The sequence below is a fragment of the Cetorhinus maximus genome, chromosome 22, assembly GCF_964194155.1.
Source record: "Cetorhinus maximus chromosome 22, sCetMax3.hap1.1, whole genome shotgun sequence".
Lineage (NCBI taxonomy): Eukaryota > Metazoa > Chordata > Chondrichthyes > Lamniformes > Cetorhinidae > Cetorhinus > Cetorhinus maximus.
Window position 1 is genome coordinate 38,724,145 of NC_135900.1, and position 20,714 is coordinate 38,744,858.

General features: G+C 40.1%; 1 protein-coding gene across 1 annotated transcript in view; it reads left to right on the plus strand.

Annotated features, from left to right (window-relative positions):
- Positions 1–286: 286 nt before the first annotated feature.
- The window catches only part of kcnq1.2 (potassium voltage-gated channel, KQT-like subfamily, member 1.2), an 877,535-nt gene continuing 857,107 nt past the window's right edge, over positions 287–20,714 (plus strand). The window contains exon 1 of the mRNA XM_078568568.1: positions 287–693. Coding sequence (XP_078424694.1) covers positions 287–693 — 407 coding nt within the window. The remainder of the gene's footprint in view (positions 694–20,714) is intronic.

The following is a 20,714-nucleotide window of genomic DNA, read 5'->3' on the forward strand; positions in this document are numbered from 1 at the left end:
CAGCAGGTTGTCTTTCACTTATTGACGTTTCTTTCAATTGCTGGAAGCTGTAGTGCTTGTGTTGATCACTGACGAGAGAAGCAACATTTGTTCTTTCATCTTTTTAATCTGATTTCCAGGGCACTGAGCTGTGATTTGCCGGATTGCTCCGATGAAAGCCCAAGCCAGCCCTTTAATACTGTGTAACTGACACACACCCAGTGACCGCACGTATCCCGAGGGAGAAACGGCTCAATTTCTTGCCTCAGTTGAGAATTCTACCGGGAATCGAAGTTAAAAGGCTGGGATGTCGTACCTCAATGGTGCATCGGTTGGATTCCCCATGTATAATCTCCAGGATCAAGTACAAAACTCAAGTTCCCAACTTGACATGACTGTCAACGGGCACCAAAAATCTCCGTTTTTGGGAGTGGCGGAGGATGTGGCTGACAGTCGCTATTCTCCAGTTTCACTTGAGCAAGAAGATGTCATGGTTAATAATGGATCAAGCATTCCTTGCAATCCGGAGGCGGACACTCCAGATTCAACCCTTCCGATGAACAGTGCATCCATGGCCGCCTCGGAGACGCGCAAAAACAGCTTGTCGACTCGGTTTTACAGTCCTTACTTGACCAAGACCAGCATGCAGGGAGATGTGTATAACTTCTTAGAAAGACCCACCGGCTGGAAGTGCTTTATGTATCACTTCGCTGTGTAAGTATTGACACGTTTTAGAAAAGCACATCCATGTACGGGTTGATACTGAGTAGTCTAGGAAGTGTTCGAGGCACTTGTTTCCCAACACCGGTCCCATGTTAGTATAAACATGTGCTCTGGGAATTCATAAAAATGGTGGCAAAATAAAACAATGAGGGCCACGAAGCGTCCCAACTGCTAGTAATCAAACAAGATTGACCATAGATATCATTCATTGTGAAAACTTCTTAGAACTATAGGAGCAAATGTTTTGAAGAACAAGCCAATGAAGGGTACCTATTTCTCCCAATGATGCAACTTGTTTCGATGTAAGCTTTGGTGCAAATAAATGTATCCTTTGAAAATAAATGTCTAAATGCAGCAGAAAATTGTTTTCTTTGAAGACTGTAATATAATTAATTTCCCTGCATCAAAATAAGGCGTTGCTTGTCTATTGTCCTATTGCGTTGTTTAATCTAGGCTTTTTCCTTCTTGTCTTTCCCTTTCCCAAAGTTGTTTTTTAGTTAAGTGCCAGCTAAGAGGAATCAATTCCTCTGGCAACCTATTTTCCATTAATTTTGATAGGATCGAAACTGTTCTACTTTTTGTGACTGTAAACTAAGCGCAAATGTGTCCATAGTTTGTTAAATTGAAAACTGTCTTTTCAGACCGAATTTATTTTCTCTGAACTTTGGTCTGAAATGTATGATGGAGATTCCGGGTCAGTAATTTTCGTTCGGTTCTGAATTCACTTGCGGACCCATGCAGTCATGACAGGAACCATGTCGCTCTGTCGGTACCTCTAAATAGTAGACGTAGGGATGAGTTATCATAAAGAGTATCAACGTTTTATTTATGCATATAAAACAACTTACCTTGCAGTAGTCTGCTGCTTACCAGATCTCAGAGAACAAAGGAATCACCTTATGAGTCACATGACAAATCCCATGACGGTGATGACTCAGACTACAATTGCACCTCCAGACCCAAGTCGCCTTAAGTACATTATTGAGTCTTTTGATTGTGGAGCATTACTGTTTTAATCCAAAAGACCTTGGCTGGAATTTTACCAGGCACTTGGTGAAGGACTTGGGAGGCTGGAAGGCTGGCACAGGAAGGCGTCGGAGAGTGCCTGCCGTCTTCCCACTGCTATGCCATTTTGCCGGTGGCGGGAAAGGTGGCAGATGTACCACCCACTGAGAGTTCAACTGAACCACTTAAGTGGCCAATTAAGAGCCACTTCCAGCCCCCATGAACATTTTGTCTATGCCAGGAGCCCTGTCACCAGGTATAGTGAAATCTGGTAGCCTCTCAGCCTTTTTGGGAACTCCATGGTCCTGGGCTCACCACCTGTCCTCAGTGACCTCTTTCTCTGTTCAATCACCAGGGCTTGTCTGCCTGTCCCAGCATCCTTGAACCCCACTTACCTTTCTTTGTTGGTGCCTCGCCATTGAAGGCTGCATAGCTACTGGCCCTCTGATTGGGTCAGCAGCCCTTGAGGGTGGTGGCCGCTGTCTTTAATAGGGATTGCAAACTTGGCAGTGGCTACTTAATGGCCCCTGCCAGGAATATACCATTCTAGGTTCTGCCACTAGCTACAGCAGGGTTGCCTTTTTTCTGGCCCTTGTTACACAACAACTTGTAGTAGAAATATGCTTCAGGAAAGGGCATTTTTACCCTGCCCTGACTGATATCTGGGTATGAGGATACTGAAAACCTCACTTAACCACGAGGCAGGTTTGTGGCTCTTTGTGGAGCATCAGAAGTGCTGCTACTTTATGGTTTCATCTTGATCTCCTTTTGGAGGTGGTCTGTACATAGGAGAAGTCCTTGGGGACTGCAAGATTATTTATTGTCATGAGTTCTGGCGGAGTCTTAACATTCACTTTGACTGCTTTGACCTACAGATTATTTTGACCAGATATTTATTTTGGGAATGGCCCTGCTTTGAACAATGAGAGAAGGCATCTTCTTGTAGCTAACAGTGACTGCACCAATCCTGAATGTTGAGCATTGACTTAGACACAGATGTGGTGCTTGAAGCTGGAGATCTGTTGGGAAGATTGATCATATAGTTCTTGGAGGGTTTGTTTATGCTCACAATCTTTGGAGTGTGGTTGGAGGGAAATGCTTAATTTTAAGGTAGTGGAATGAGTCATATTAGATGAGTTGGAGTTTGCTTATTGTTGGAAAGAAATAATCTGCCTTCTGTGAGAATGTCATCTAATTTAGGAATATCATTCTTGTGTTAGGGTTAGTCCACCCTTGGTGAATGCATCTGAGAGTTGCCCAATGTGCTTGATTGAGGAAAGGCTGAGTGATTTTCAAGGAGAAATAGACTATTTCTAAATTGATAATATTATTATTAATGGACCCCTGTGCCATTTTTGGAAGTGTGGTTCTTGGATTGGTAATGCCAGTCCATTTACGCTGTGACTGGGGCCACTGAAAAATCCCTTCTCCAGCCTTCTGCCCTTGCTCAGCTGAGACAGGTGCTTCATTGGCATCAAAATTGATGTGGACACCTTACTACAATAAGCAAATACCTCTGACTATGGGCTTTGGTATGGGTCAATGTTGCATTCATGTGTCAGGGAGAAGCTCCACCCAACACATCTCTACCCCTGAAATGGCCTGTCTCCAAATTTCAGCACTCCAACCTGTGTCTTTGCCTGTCAGTGTTCTGTTTGTTTGTACTCACAAAATATAGGTTGAATACATTTCTCATCGAGTTGCTCTTTGTTAGAATTGAGTGACAAATTTGGCTTCCCAGGTTTGTGATGCTTTGCTGGCACTCGCGAGACTACAAAATAATCAGCATGTTTGTCTAACTTCTTGAGTGCTGTACTCCTGATCAAGAAAATGTGCTCTCAAATTCTTTGGACATGAATATTACTTCTCACTGTTCCTCATAAGCTGTTAAATTTTTTTCCAGTTAAGTTTCTGAGTTGGTGAATTTCCTCACTGTTTTGACCCTGCTGTAGACTGGTGTTATATTTTAAGGTTTCTTTGTCTCCTGAGTTTGTGGGGAGGAGGAGAGATAAAGAATAGCTACGCTGGTACCCATAGGCCTGGCAACATGTGGGGCTATTTAAGGATTATTTTGGTTAAGGCAGTTGCTTGAACATGAGCTCATCAAACTTCATGGCAACTGTCATTTCTCTTAACAGCATATCTATTTATAAATGAGATGAGCACTATTAAAGTAAGTACTCACCTTATTTTTTTAGAAGGTCTGTCAGATGAAACTAATCACCTAATGATAAATAAAACAGACAAGAGCGAATGTGTACAATTTGATGCAGCCAGTGCATTAGGTGAAAGAGAATGAAGATTCTTTGGGTACCTACTCCAAATGATTTCATAATTATCTAGGATATCTGTTGTACTAGAGTAACTGATAAATCAATATTTTCCTTTTGATCAACACTTTCAGAAAACTATTAATTATCTTTTTCTTTCCATCACTTTACTGTTTACAGTTCCACTTGCTCCTCGCCACTTTTACTGTCATGGTAGTGAAAAAATACTCTAGGACCTTATTTGCCAACCTTATCTATGTTCACCTCTAGTTTGCTTGTTTCACCAGAGTGTCTTTTAGCTTGTTTCAGCACGGGTTCTGCCCTACTTTTTGCCTGTAGACTTTTTATAGGTTTTTTTTTTAGCACATTGAAGCTACCAGATGCGAGGCATTTATTATAGTGAACAAAATTTAAAAACTTGTACTATATTTACGAAATATGGCAAATATAATGAAATGAAGGCTGCACTGTGCAGATTTATAAAAATGAGTAGCTGCAATGGTTGACTGAAAATCAAAAAGTATTATCATAAAGGGAAGCTGTTGAAAAAGCAAATTAAAATAGTGTTCCAAAGAGATTAATAAATGGAATACAATTTTTAAAAATGTTTTAATTGCTCTATTGGGCATTTTGAATAGGTATCATCGACATATGAGATGCAGGAGACAGTAAAAAAGAATTGGAGAAGACTAATGATTCTTTGTGTCAAATCACAATGCCAGGAAGTTGAGCTTACATAAGGAACCATAACCTGCACTTTTTAGGGAAAAATGTGGGAATATAAAATCTAAAATTTTGTAAAGTGGAATTGATGAGGTGACTATAGAGGATATTTTATATAAAAGACAGAATAAAAGGACCAAAAGACATAAGTAGAAGGAACTTCAAATAACTTGGATGAACAAATAATTTTGTTGAGCACTGAATTATAGAATTATGATATTGCCTTATCAAATAAACTGTTACTTAGCATTGTAAATGCTGAAGTAGTCCAAACAATGAAAAGGAAATTCTGAAAAGGTTAGGGATTTCTTACTGCAGAGATCTGTTTGAGCATGCAATACTACACCACAGACAGTAATTGAGATAGATATCATGGCACCTTTTAAGAGAATTGATAGACATTTGAAACAGAAAATGATAAGAGTCTACGGGAAGATACCATAGTAGTAAGATTAATTTTGGTTTGCTCTAGCAAAAGGCCTGCACAGATAAAATAGGATAAATGCCCCACTGTGCTGTAAACTCCTATGGTTCTCTGGAATAGAGACAGGTATTTTGAAACCTGCTGATTACATAAACAAAAGCAATTACATTCTTTTGGATTTTTCATTTTGCTGAAGGTTATTTCTTTCTACTTGTGAGCCTTGGCCTGGATGGTGTCCAAATCCTGTTGTACATTGATATGGGCAACTTTATTATCAGTGGAAGCAGGGAACTGTGGATTTAAAGCAAATAGCCCCAATCCTGACCATATGTCGTATGGAAAATTGTTGATGAAGCAGCTAGATGGGCCAAAGATGTTATCCTGAGGAACACCTTGTTTGAATGATGCTCAAGTTGCTTGGTGCCATTTTCACAAGCTGTGTTGATATTGAGGACAGCTACTCATGCCTCCTGCACAGTGCTTCTTTTGCTTCTTGAAGATGCTCTTTTCTGGCAAAAATAATAGAGTGAAAGAGGAATGTGGAGATAACTTCCCTTTTTGAAGATGACCCCTAAGATGTTCTGAAACAAGAAATACAACAAAATAGGAGAATATTTTTGGAGGGAAAGCAGACAGGAGGGAGGTTAATTTAAACAGCCCCGATTTCTCCTCTCACCGCCCATCTGTAAACAGAGAGATGTTTTTGATTTTTGATTTCCTCCTTTGTAGGTAGTGGCATATTTCCTAACCTCTCAGTTTTAGTGTGTTCCAATTTCTATTAATTGCCCCACAGAAAACTCAAGATAGGGTGAACTAAAAGGGTTAGTTTATTTTACACACACTCAAAATGGGGGAGAGGTGTCCCCACGTAGCCCCCTGTACATTCGTACAATAAAAGAGGAATAAGGGAAAAAAAGAGGTACAGGACAAAGATCACAGCGAAAATAAGATTTATTGTTTCATGTGAGTTCAGAGTCCAGAATCAAAGCCCAATGATGTATTCTTTGACAGAGTCAGCAGGTTGAAGATAGATGCTGGATAATCTACTTTTCCAATAGCGATGACTTCCAAAATGGGATAGGCACATTGGGGAGGATTTTTCCCTCGTTGGGCAGTCGGGAAGACGCCCATGATCGAGGCTGGACCGTTATTTTATGTTGGTGGGCCAATTAAGGCTCAGCCAGCGTGAAACGTGAGTGGCAGTGCTCTGCGCTACCTGCGGGGGGGGGTGGGGAGGGGGGTGCACGGGGGGGTGCAGGGGGGAGAAGGGCGAGCATGAATTTCACACATGCACAGAGCGGCCTCAGGGAGATGAAAATTTTTAAAAATAAAAAATAAAGGTTTCTAAAGTGTTATAAAACATGTCCCCTCATGTGACTCTGTTACATTAGCAGGGACATGTTATTAATTAAATTTTAAAATTTTTATTTGCTGTTGGAAACCTCATCCCACCCGTGGATGTGGTTTCCTAAAAAATGCAAAGGCCTCTTGGCCTTTTCACTTGCCCGTCAACTGTAAGGTTGGATGGGCAGCAAAAAATTTCTTTCAATTACCTTTTTAATAGGCCTTTTAATTGTCGGTGGGCGTGCTGCTGACTTTGGCGCGTGCCCGCCGACCAAAATATCGCATGAGTGTGCGATGACGTCAAGATGCTCGCCTGATGTCATTGCGCGTCATTTTACATGCCCACCAACGAGCTAAAAATTATCCCCGTGGAGATGATTTCGTCTTTTAGGCGCTGGTTCAGACATTCTGAAGTTCCAGTAGAAATCAGTGTAGGTGGGGAGCCAAGTATTCAAAAACCTGGACAGAGCCCTTTTCTGCTGTTGCCTCCTAGATGGAAAATGGCAGTCTGTCCTTTTCAGATCCACAAGGTAATATAACACGTTCTAGCAGCTTGCGGATGGTGTCATGTGACATGACTACTACTTCTCTACCTTAGTTGGACAAAGGACGTATATGCTTTGCCCGGATCCTTGAGATGGTTAATATTTCAACCATTAATAATTTCAAGAAGAGGTTTCAGTGTCCTTTGTCCTCACAGAAAGATCATCTCCATTGGCCAGAGCCTGGCCTTAGAAATGTAAATGGTCTTTGTACAACTTCTTGGGATTTAATCTCTGCAGTCACAGGGGCATTAGCTCCTCTTTAGAGATAATGAGGTTGCTGCTGTTCAGAAGGCCAGAAATTCCTTTTCTGTGATTCAAAGCCAGTCTTAAAGCCTTTGTCCAATTGAAATTTATGTGTGTATATATATATCTATGTCTTAGTTCCTTGAATAAATCTACTTGAATAAAGTGCGTGTGGTATCGAGAGAAGTGAAAAGGAAGTGTACCCGCCTTTGCATACATTATTCTATGACCGTGGTATAGTTCGGATGGCACAATGAATTGGGGGACAGCAACACCCCAAGAGAAGAAAGATGCAAAACATGACTACAATTTTCTAAAATAAAAACAGAAAATGCTGGAAAAACTCAGCATTCTATATAATTCTCTGTATAGAATTATATAAAACTCTATATAATTTTTGAATGTCAGTAAAGATGAAGTGTACAATTCTTTTTGGAGCACACAAATAGCTTGCATTCTGACATGAAGGTTGGAAGGTTTGCTTTGAACCAACACTGCCACTGGAAATGACATGCATGATGCATGAAAATGTATTCGCTCAAGAGGAATTTGAACTAATTGTAAATATGACTGCCTGCATGCTTTACCAACTTTTAATACCTAGATGTCATTAGTGCTTTCCAGAAGGCTGTATATAGCAACCATTAGCAGACTCACAGTAGGAAGTCATTTGCCAATGTTTAAGAGCTACCCAAATTCAAAATGAATGGTAAAACCTTTCAGCCCAGTTTATTATAGAGTTGATAATAGAGAATTTGAAGGCATACTACCACCACCTATCAAGAATACTTTTTTTCCGTCTTACTCTCTCAAAAGCACAAAGGCATACATTGCACAACAGTAACATTATACCAAACATAATGATGTCTTACACTGTTAGAGGTAATTATGTCACACAATTATTTAACATCTTGTCTTTCCATTCCTTCTCACTTCTTCCCTGATTTCTACATCATGTGGTATTAACCAAGATGCAAGCACTTCCCAAGAGGTTGTATCACATACTTTGACACAACATCATCACAGATCCAAGCATCCCAGGACATTTACATAACAAGCACCCATCAGAAGTGAGTAGGAGAAATTAGGGATGGTAGCTGAGGAGCAGCAATCATCTGCTTAGGATCATGGCCGGACATTATGCTTTGGTATCTGCAAAGGATTGGTGTCACATTGGACTTGTCTTCAGAAGGAAAGTGACCAGTGAGTTAAAGGAATTCATGATATATTTTGATGCTGTACTGAACACACTGCAAAGATTTTCATAATGTGCTGCAGTGTACATAAATGTTTCAAGAGCATGTAGCAACTTGATGGCCATCTCCAGGGGAGCTCAGAGAATGGAGAAGTCAAGTCCAGATACATTTTTTCACCCAATTATTGTGATGGGAACAATGGAGTGTTAATTGTATAAATTAAGGTTAAGGGTATATGGGTGGAGGGCATACATTGGATAATTACTGGAGTACATATAAAGAGACACTTACTGCCACTCGTAGTGGGGAGTAGAGTTAATAGCTACACACTTATTATGTTTCATTTCGTGAATAAATCCAAAAATGAGCAAAAATTGAATACTGGCCTCCTACTTCAACTGGCTATCAGGAGTTTAACCTTGGACCCTAATCATTCTGATTTTTCATGACAGAAGAATGCTGGGAATGGCACAGTATATGATCAATTTACATAATACGTTAACTTAACACCATTTCTACAGCATGGCAAATGCGAACCATACTCTACCAGCTGGAAATCTTTCTGTACACTTATGGTGACTAAATCTAATTTAAATATAAGATTATCAACACATTATGTCTATTTGATCTGCATTAATCATTCTTAAAATGACATTGTGAAGATTTTGACCAGAATTTAATAACTAACTATATTCATCGAGTCAGGGTCAATATGCCTTTCATTGTCAGGCAATCATTTTCTTATGAGTGAAATAAAAAGTACTGAAAATCTGAAATAAACTGCAGATCAGTGAACATCTGAAAATAAAATGACAGATTATGACTTTTCAGGTGTATACTCTTAAGAATACCTTTTTTGATTTGATGCAAAAACATTTTGATTTGCAGCATTCCAATCCTTGCACTATGAGAGTAATTGTCAACTGAGTATAAATGATAAAATTAAATTAGTTATTTAAAATAAGGAATTAGAAAGAAAGGAAGACTTATAATTATATAGTGCTTTTCATGACCATCACACATCTCTAAGTGCTTTTACAGCCTTTGAAATATGTTTGATATGTAGTCACTGTTGTAATGTAGAAACCACAGCAGCCAATATGTGCACAGCAAACTCCCATAAAGTGTTAATGATCAGATAATCTGTTTTTGTGATAAATATTGGCCAGGACACTGGGGATAACTCCCCTGCTCTTATAGAATCATAGAATGGTTACAGCGCAGATCTTTATCATGAATAACATTATCATCCGTATTCATATTCACAGCTGTCCACTTACCTCTCTTATTGCTCAGTCCTTATTCAATTTATGGCTTATTCAGCAACTCAAATCGCTGCTCTTTCTCCCATTCTGATCTTTTTTGTATGTATCCCCCAATTCTTGTAAGGTTCTATATAAACCCTTCAGATTGCAAAGCCATAGAAAATTAGCTGCATAAAATCTAACTAGTGAAGCAATAAGAGATGACATTTTATTATGAATAAATGAAAAGTATGTGGAAGGAAAAAACACCCAGGTGTTACTCTTATTCCATGAATAGAGTTTTGAAAAGCTGACATTGAAAGGAATATGAACAGACTAGTTAGGCGCTAATCATACCCATTTGCTATGGAGGACCAACAAAGCAAATTGTCTCAGAAGACACGTTACAAAATTTAGGCTTATGGAATAAGGGACGTTGTGTAGCATGGATTGGAATTTGATTGAGGGACGGAAAACAAAGGGTTGGATTTAAACAATGTTACTCAAGACCTAGCTTGGTCCAGTTTTGTTCTAGTTATACAAAGAGATGTTGGACTGGGGTATAGGGAACATGATTTTAATATCTGCTAACTGTACAGAAGCAGAGGGGCATGGCAAACAGTGAAGCAAAGCAGGGCAGAAGAAATAGAAACAGGAGGAGGCTACATGGCCCCTTGAACCTGCTGTTTCGTTGTATAAAATCATGGCTGAATTTGTGCATCATCTTCACTTTTCTGCTCTATCCCCAGATCCCTTGGTTCCCTTAGTGCTTAAACAATTCTTCATCTCTGTCTTGAATGTACTGAACAATTGAGCATCCAGAGGATTCCAAAGATTCTCTGAGTGAAGAATTTCTCCTGGTCATAGTCCCCTTAGCGTGAGACTATGACCCCTAGTTCAAGACTCTACAGCCAAAGGAAACAACCTCCCAGCATCTACCCTGTTAAACCCTCTAGGAATTGTATACACTTCAATGGGACCAACTCTCATTCTTTTGAACTCTAGAGTTTACTCAATCTTTCCTCATGGGAAAATCCTCTCATTGCAGGAATCAATCTACTGAACCTTTTCTTGCACCCCCCTCTAAGGCAAATATTTCCTTTTTTTGTATAAGGAGGCCAAAACAATTCACAGTATTCAAGATATGGTCTCGCCAAAGCCCTATAGAAGTGCAGCAAGACTTCCTTACTCTTATACTCCAACCCCCTTGCAAAAAAGGCTAACGTACCATTTGCCTTCCTAATAGTTTCCTCTATCTGCATGTTAACTTTCTGTGATTCATGTACAAGGACACCTAAATCCCTTTGAATTTACTAGTGTCTTACTTTGAAAAAAATTCTATTCTTCCTACCAAAGTGGTTAATTTCTCAGTTCCTCATTATATATTCCATCTGTCAGATCACTCAACTAGCCTATATCCCTTTGCAGCCTCTTTGCATCACCTCAGTTTTGTTTCCCACAAAGCTTTGTATCATGCACAAATGTTAAATATTACACATGGTCCCCTCATTTAAGTCATTTATATAGATTGTAAGTTGCTGATGCCCAGACACTGACCCTTGCAGCCCCCCGCTAGTTACAATCTGCCAACCTGAAAATGAACCATTTATTTCTACCCTCTGTTTTGTGTCTGTTAATTCTCAATCTATGCTAATATTACCCCCAATCCCATGAGCCCTAATCCTATTTAACAGTCTCTTGTGTGCACCTTATGGAATGCCTTCTGAAATATAATTTGTATTCAGTGGTTCCCCCTTAACTACCCTGCTAGTTATATCCCAAAAAATCTCTAATAGATTCGTTAAACAAGATTTCACTTTCATTAAACCAGTTTAACTCTCTCTCATCAAATTATGTTTTTCCAATTGTCCTGTTATCATGTCCTCCAGACTGTAAAATATATCATGCAGACATGGCAGGCTGCTGGAAAGGTGGCAGATGCAGTTTAAGCAGAAAATTGTGGGACTCTTGGGTAGTAAAATGTGGAAGTATAACCTAATAGAAAGATGTTAAAGGCATGGGTAAACAGAGACCTAGAATTTCAACTACGTCATTTAATGAAAGTACGAGTACAAGGCAAATAGTATTTAGGGGCATAAAGGGCAAGAGGAAAGGGGCAATGATAAATGTTAAATACTGTTACTTGGCTGCAGTTGCAGTTGTGTGCAGTTTTAGCTGCCCCTTTATAGAGACATTAAAGTCAGACAGTGTAGTTTCACCAGGATGATACAAGGAATAAGAAATTACATTTCTGAGGAGTGTCTTGAGAATTGGGAATGATTCCACACAAACAGTGAAAGCTAAGGAAAAATGCAATAGAAGCTAAAATTAAGAGTTTTGAAGCTAAATAGGGAAAGATTATTTCCCAGGTTGGGCTTTCAGTGATGAAGGATCATCAATTTAAACTTCTCACTAAGGGACTCAGGAGGGAGGCTAGGGGAAAATTATTTTGCTGATAGTTATTGGAACACAGGGTGTTTTGAAACAGGGAATAGTTAAGGAAGGGACCTTGGCACTTGCTGCTTTTTAGTAACAAATGCAATAAGGTTATAGTGCACATGTATACACTATGCAAATCTATTGAGACCATGTTCCCAAAAGTGGTGTCGGGTAGTACTCTTTTTTTATTTATTAATCAAAAATGCACTTAGCCATAACTGTACCCCAATTATCTACATATGGCTAACATATTGCACAATAATTGACAAGTAATTGACCCACTTATATATACATTTTCACGATAAGATTTAACTTGAATGACATCTTACAGCACAATTACTGCCTTTTTGAATGGCTGGGGAACCTAATGGACTGCTAAGGTGATCTCCTCTCTAACATTATAGAAAAGGGTGTATTTCTATGGTGTACTATTCTATTCACCTTGCGGTTGCTAATCTCAGTTCAAAGGAAACGTGGGTTTGCTTTCCAATTAGCCTTTTTGTTATGTTGGCAGGAAACTTGAATTCTAACACCCCCAAAATAAGGTGATTAGTATAAGTACGTAAAATAAATCTTAAATACTACTTCAATTTAAACTGTGGCATAGATTCAAACTGGCAACAGGCCTGATGTCAATAAGCTCTTCACATAGTGCTCAATGTTCGTAATGCCTTCAGGATGGGGATTCCAAGTGAGAGCATATTCTTGGAAAGGCTAGACATTTAGGGTACATTTATACAATAGCTGGTATTGATGCAGAATGGTTTTTATTTTGCCCTAAACCTTTAATTTAAATCCAAAGTTAGGGGTCATCCTGATTCTGCAACGAAGCAAATAAGACACTCCTTCGGGAACATTACAGTTGCAGAGTCATTGTAGCCTTTGATGCGCTGATCCAGGGGAGAAAGGGAGGCAGTTGACTATGGATTTTCTTTGGATGGATGGGCTAAGTGGTTTTCTTGATGTGTAGCTATCTTGTGATTTGATAGATGATCCTTCTCTCACTTGTTCTCTAACCAGGCTCTGTTACAACCTTTCATAGCCTTCTCTACTTTAGGAATATCATTACTAATCTGAGATTTCCTCTCTTCAACCTAATCTCCAATTATACATTGTTATATTTGCTCCCATTCTGCACTGTCACAGTATTGAAATCGAGACCAATTACGTGGGGCTGGGGTCTGGAACACAGCATTGGAAATATTTTCAAATCCCAACCCTTCCTTGGCAGGGTGTTTGTGTGGGATTGGGGTTGGGGGGTTGGGGGGGCTGTTGGATGGGGGGGACTGTTTCGGGAAAGTAGTTACAGCGGGCTGCTATTTGCCTGGAGGGTGGGTTGCATAGCCAATTAGTGGCCACAGATGCAGGATGGAGATGGGACTCTGAAAATGCAGGCCCAATTTAAAGCCATCACAGCAGCCATTCCAATGGCTGCCATTTGGAAGAAAAACCATGCACCAAGGCGATCAGGAGGTGAGGCAGAGGCCTGGTACCCAGGGCAAGACTACCCCTTAATCCTCAGATGCTGACCTTGAGCTCCTCCTGGATGTTGTGAGGAAGAAGAGGGAGGTCCTTTTTCTGGAGGTTTGAAGGAGAAGGGCAACCAGTCAAATACAGTTGGAGGTGGCTGAAACAGTCAGCAGCAGATCTGGTCAGAAGGGGTCCTGTGCTGTAAAAGGTTCAATGATCTTCTTCACTCTGGCATTGTGATTGCAACACGAGTCCCTGATGCCAGGTCACTGTGTATTCAACCTCCAGCAGATGCTCAGAGCTATGGATCCTGAGGATGCAAGCTTCTCCTGAACTTGGGAGTAATGTAAAATAAGTAAGAATAATTAACTGGGGGAAAGCCAACTTCAATGGGGTAAGAATGGGTCTGGCCCTGATCAATTATGGAATCAAAGGTCAGCAGCCAAAACAACATCTGAATAATGGGCTGCCTTTAGAGAAGAGATAGCTCAGGCACAGAAAGGTATATTCTCACAAAGTGGAAAAGCAGGGCAAACAACTCCAAAGCTCCCTAGATGGCAAAAAGAGATAGAGATTAAGCTGAAGAAGAAAAAGTGTGCTTATGACAGATGTCAGGTGGACAATATAACTGAGAACCAAGCTGAATAGGAAGGTTCCTAGGGGAAGTGAAAAAGAATATAATAGAAGTAAAGAGTGAATATGAAAAGAGACTAGTAGCTAATATAAAAGGGATCTAGAGTCTTCTATTAGCAATTAAATATTAAAAGGGTAGAAAAGGAGGAGTAGTGACAATTAGGGACCAAAAAGAAGATTTATGCATGGAGGCAGGGGCATGGCTGAGGTATTAAATGAATACTTTGCATCTGTCTTTACCAAGGGAAATATGCTGCACAGGCTCTGGTGAAAGAGGAGATAATTCAGACACTTGAAAGGTTTAAAATTGATAAGGAGGAGGTATTGGATAAGCTGTCTGTACTTATAGTTGATAAGGCACCAGGACTGGATGGGATGAATCCAAGGATACAAATGAGAGTGGAAAATGCAGAGGCACTAGCCATGACTTTCCGGTCTTCCTTAGATTCAGGGGTGCTGCCAGAGGAATAGACAATTACAAATGTTACATCCTTGTTCAAATAAGGATGTAAACATAAACCCAGCAACTACATGCAATTCAGTTTAACTTTGGTGGTGGAGAAGCTTCTAGAAATGATAATTTGGGACAAAATTAACAGTTATTTGGGCGGATGAGGGTTAATTAAGGAAAGCCAGCACTGATTTATTAAGGGAAAATCATGGTTAACTAACTTGCTAGAGTCTTTTGATGAGGTAACAAAGAAGGTTAATCAGGATGATGCAATTGATGTCGTGTACATGGACTTCCAGAAGGTATCTGATAAAGTGCCATGCAACAGACTTGTGAGCAAAGTTATAGTTCGTGGAATAAAAGGGACAGTAGCAACATGGATACGGAATTGGCTGAGTGACAGGAAATAGAGTGTAGTGGTTAATGTGTGTTTTTCAGAGTGGAGCAATGTTTGTAATAGATTTCCCAAGGGGTATCCTTGCTTTTCCATACAATAATGATCTAGATCGTGTATAGGGCACAATTTCAAAATTTGTGGATATTATGAAGGTTGGAGACATTGTGAACTCTAGGAAGGATAGTGTAGAACTTCAAAAGGACATAGACAGGTTGGTGGAAATGATGGACAAGTGGCAGAAGAAATTTAATGCAGAGAAATGAGAAGTGATTCATTTTGGTAGAAAAAGTAGGGAAAAACTATATAAAACTATATATAAAAACAATTCTAAAGGGTGTGCAGGAGCAGAGGGACCTGAGTGGATATGTGCATAAATCATTAAAAGTGGTAGGACAGTTTGAGAGCACGGTTAATATAGCATACAGCATCCTATGCTTTATTAATAAGGGCACAGAGTACAAAAGCAAGGAGGTTATGTTAAACTTGTATACAACACTGGTTTGGCCTCAACTGGAGAATCGTGCCCAGTTCTGGGCGCCACACTTTCAGAAAGATGTGAAGGCATTGGAGAGAGTGCAGAAAAGATTCATGAGAATGGTTCAAGGGATGAGGAACTTCAGTTATAAAGAGAGTTGGAGAAGTTAGCACTGTTTTCCTTGGGAAAAAGAAGGCTGAGAGGAGATTTGATAGGGGTATTCAATCATTAGGAGTCTGGAAAGAGTAGATTGGGAGAAAATGTTCTCACTCATGAAAGAATTGAGAACGAGAGGACAATTTTTTTTAAAATTGGCAAAAAAAGCAAAAGCGATATGAGAAAAATATTTTTCACACACGTGTGGAATGCACTGCCTGAGAGTGTGGTGGAGGCAGGTTCAATGGAAGCATTCAAAATTGAATTAGATCGTTATCTGAAAAGGAAGAATTTGCAGGGTTATGGGGAGAAGGCGGGAGAATGGCACAAAGTGAAGTGCTCATTTGGAGAACCGGTGCAGACAAAATGGGCTGAATGTCCTCCTGCTCTATAACAATTCTGTGATTCTGTGTGAAGTGCACACAGTACTCCAAGTGTAGTCGACCAATCCACTGTACAACTGTGGCAAGACTTCTTTATTCCTGTACTCCAATCCCCTTGCAATAAATGCCCACATACTATTTGCCTTCCTGATTGAATGCTGTACCTGCATGCTAACTTTCTGAGTTCCTTGTATAAACACACCCACGTCTCTCTGAACATCAACATTTACAAGATTCATGCCTTTAAAAAATATTCTGCTTTTCTATTCTTACAACCAAGGTGAATAACCTCAAACTTCCCCGCACTATACTCCATCTACCACCTTGTTGCCCACTCACTTAACCTGTCTATATCTTTTTGTAGCCTCTCTGTGACCCCTCACAACTTATAATTTCTCCTAGTTTTGTATTGTCAGTATACTTAGATACATTAATCTCTGTCTGTTTATCTGTCATTAATATAGATTCTAAATAGCTGAGGCCCCAGGATTGATCCTCGAGGCACTCCACTAGTCACAGCCTGTCAACCTGAGAATGCCCCAGTTATGTCTACTTTCTTCCTGCCTGTTAACCAATCCTCTCTATCCAAGCTAATATATTACCCCCAACTCTGAGTCCTTATCTTGCCTGTTAACCTTTTGTGTGGTGAGTTATTGAAAGCCATTTGGAAATCCAGGTATAGTATGTCTACTGGTGCCTCTTTAAATACCCTACTCATTAGATCATCATCAATAAATTTGTCAAACTATGATTTCCCTTTTGTAAAACCATGTTGACTTTGTCTGATCCTATTATGACTTTCTGAATGCATTATTAAGACTTGCTTAATAATAGATTCCAGCACTTTCCTGATGATGGGCCTATAGTTCCCTGTTTTCCCTCTCTTTCATTTCTTGCATAGCGGTGTCACATGTCTAACTTCCAATCTGCTGGGACTGTTCCAGAATCAAGGGAATTTTGTAAAATCATAGCCAGATTACCCGCTGTCTCTGAAGCTATCTGTTTTAGAACCCTAGGATGTAGGTTATCAGGTCCTGGGGATCTGCCATATTTAATTCTGGAAGCTTCTCCAGTAATTTTTCTCTGTTGATATTAATTTCCTCACTCTTTGTAGCACCGATCTTACTCTCTATTTCTGGTATGCAACTTGTCTTATACTGTGAAGACAGACACAAAATATTTGTTCAATGTCTTTGCCAGTTCCTCATTCCCCATAATAATTTCTCCATTCTCTGCTTCCAAGGGACCAGTGTTTACTTTAGCTACTGTCTTCCTTTTTATATATTCATAGAAGCTCTTACAATTTGTTTTTATATTCCTGGCTATTTGGCTGTCATTTTATTTTTTTCCCTTTTTATCAACTTTTTGGTGGCCCTTTTCTGAAACACCTCCAACTCTCAGACTTGCTACTATTCTTTACAACCTTATAAGCCTCTCCATTTAACATAATACTATCCTTAACTTTCTGAGTAAATCACTGATGGATCTATCTTGCAAGTTTTTGTTTTTCAATGGAATGTATGTTTGTTGAACATTTTGAATTGTTTCTTGAAATGCTCCCCACTGTTTATTTGTGTTCATACCTGTTTGCCTCTTTATCCAATCAACTTTAGCCAGTTCTCCCTCCTACCTAAATAATTGGCTTTGTTTAAGTTTAAGGTTCTTGTTTGTGATTGGAGTATGTCTCTTTCAAACTTTTACTATGCCTCATTACACAATACTAGGTCTAAAATAACTTCATCCCTGGTAGTTTTTGCAGCATAGTGCTCCAGGAAATTGTCATGAAAACATTCTACTAACTCATTTTCTGGACCGCCCTTGCTAATTGATTAGTCCAGTCTATATGAAGATTAAATTCCCCCACAGTTATTACATTGCTTTTATTACAAGCTCCAATAGCTTCTTGTTTAATGCACAGTCCAACATTATAACTACTGATGGTCACCTGGTAGTACAGAACTTGAGTATTACTGAAAAGACCCTATTTACGAGATTCTTGATAAGGCCAATCTTATTGTGCATAGAGCTGTAGGAGAAATGGAGAAATCCATTAATGGGTGTTCTACTACTGTCTACTGCAAGCTTACCTTCACAGTGTGCACATTGCTTATTCTACGGCTCTATTGGCGAAAAGACCAATCTGTAGTGCATGGAGCTGTAGGAGAAATGGAGAAATCCATTAATGGGTGTTCTACTACTATCTACTGCAAGCTTACCTTCACAGTGTGCACATTGCTTATCATGCAGCTCCATGCACCAGGGATTGGTCTTTTCGCCAATCTCATAAATTGGGCCTGAGTGATTTGCTCACAGTGCAAGCTTGATGGCGAATAGGTCGCATTAAAGTTACCCTGCAGGATAATGGCTACCCTGATCATAAAACATACAAATTAGGAGGAGGCCATTCGGCCCCTAGAGCCTGCTCTACCATTTGATAAGATCATGGCTTACCTGAGTATGATCGCAACACTACTTTCGTGCCTATCCCTATAACCTTTGACTACCTTGTTAATCAAGCATCCATCTAACTTAGCCTTAAAAATATTCAATGAACCTGTCTCCACTGCTCTCTGGGGAAGAGAATTCCACATGTTAATGAACCTCTGAGAAAAAACATTTTCATCATCCCCATCCTAAATGGGAGACCCTTTTTTTAAATTGGGTCCCCTAGTTCTAATATCTCCACAAGGGGAGGCATCTTTTTGGAATCCACCGTGACAAGTCCCCTCAGAATTTTATCTGTTTCAATAAGATCCCCTCATTCTTCTAAACTCCAATAGATACCGGCCCAACCTTTCATCATAAGATAACCCCTTCATTCCAAGACTCAGCTGAATGAACATCTAAACTGTTTCTAAAGCAATTGTATCCTTTCTTAAGTAAGAAAACCAAAACTACACAGTATTCCAGATGTGATTTCACCAACAAACGACCTTTATAACTGTAACAAAACTTCCCGACTTTAATATTCGATTCCCCTTGAAATAAACACCAACATTCCATTTGCCTTCCTAATCACTTGCTGTACCTGCACATTCCTTTTTGTAATTTAATGTACCAGGACAACCAGATCCCTTTGTACCACAGAGTTCTGCAATCTCTCTATTTAAGTAATATATTGTTTTTCTATTCTTCCTCCCAAAGTGGACAAGTTCACAATTTCCCACATTATCTATCTGCCAATTTTTCCCCCACTCACTTAACCTATCTATATCCCTTTGCAGGCTCCTTATGTCCTTTTCACAACTTACTCTTCTACCTAAATTTGTGTCATCATCAAATTTAGCAACCAAGCATTCAGTCCCTTCATCCAAGTCATTAATGTAGACTGTAAATAGTTGAGGCCCCACTGATTCCCTTTCAAAAAACCATGTTGACCCTGCCTGATTGCATTAAGATTTTCGAAGCGTCCTGCTATAACCTCCTTAATAATAGATTCTAGCATTTTCCTTATGACAGATGTTAGGCTAACTGGCCTGTAGTTTCCTGCTTTCTGTCATCCTCCTTGAATAGAGGAGTTACATTCACTATATTCCAATCTGATGCGACATTCCCAGAATCTAGAGAATTTTGGAAAAATTCAACCAACCAACCAACCAACGCAATTACAACCAACGCACCTACTTTCTAAGCAGCCACTTGCTTTTAAGGCCCGAGGATGCAGGCCATCAGGTCCTGGTGACTTATCAGACTTTAGTTCTAATTGTTTTCTCAGTACCCTTTCCCTGCTAATTGGAATTGTTTTGAGTTTCTCCCTCCCTTTCATCTCTTGATTTATAAGTATTTGTGGGATGTTATTTGTGTCTTCTACTGTTAGACAGGCATAAAATATCTGTTCAATGGTTCCGCTATTTCCTTATTTCCTGTTATTAATTCCCCACTGTTCCTCTCTTGAGGACCAAAGCTTCCTTTGATTATTGTTTTCCTTTTTAAATACTTGTAGTAACTCTTATTATCTGTTTTTATGGGTGGTATCACTCCAGCTTCGCACTAAGTGTGGTAGCAGGCGAATAAAACGATGTTTTACACACAGCCGCAATGGTGGCTTTTCACACCGTATCGCCCCAAACCTGCTGCATTAATTACGCATTCCTGGGAGACATGCCATTTCCATGGCGGGTGGGCTCTCATTCGCCCTCCACGCCATTACCTCACCACTTCATCACGCCATGCATTACATTTAAAGTTCAGCCCTGCGCACACCTCTCAGTGCTTCGAGCCCAGGACTGCTGCACCGAAGACAGGATGGCCCCGAAAGGCAAAAAGACTGCAACCCCCGCTTCACAACTCGAGTGTCTTTTGAACGCCATGGAGGTCTGCCATGATGCCCTCCACGCCCACCCTGGCTGCAGGATGGGCAGCTGCATCACCAATCCAGCATGGGAGGCGGTTGCAGTGGTAGACAGCGCCAATGCCCATGCAAAAGAGGACAGCCACCCAGTGCCGCTACAGGATGAATGGTCTCATCTGTTCCACCAGGGTAACTCACTCTTCTCATCACTCTCAACTCACACACTCACAAACCCATCACACAATCCGCAGGGACCTCACACCTCATGGTACCACAGCACTAACTCTCACACACACCCTCACGTCTCCATCGGGTTCACACCC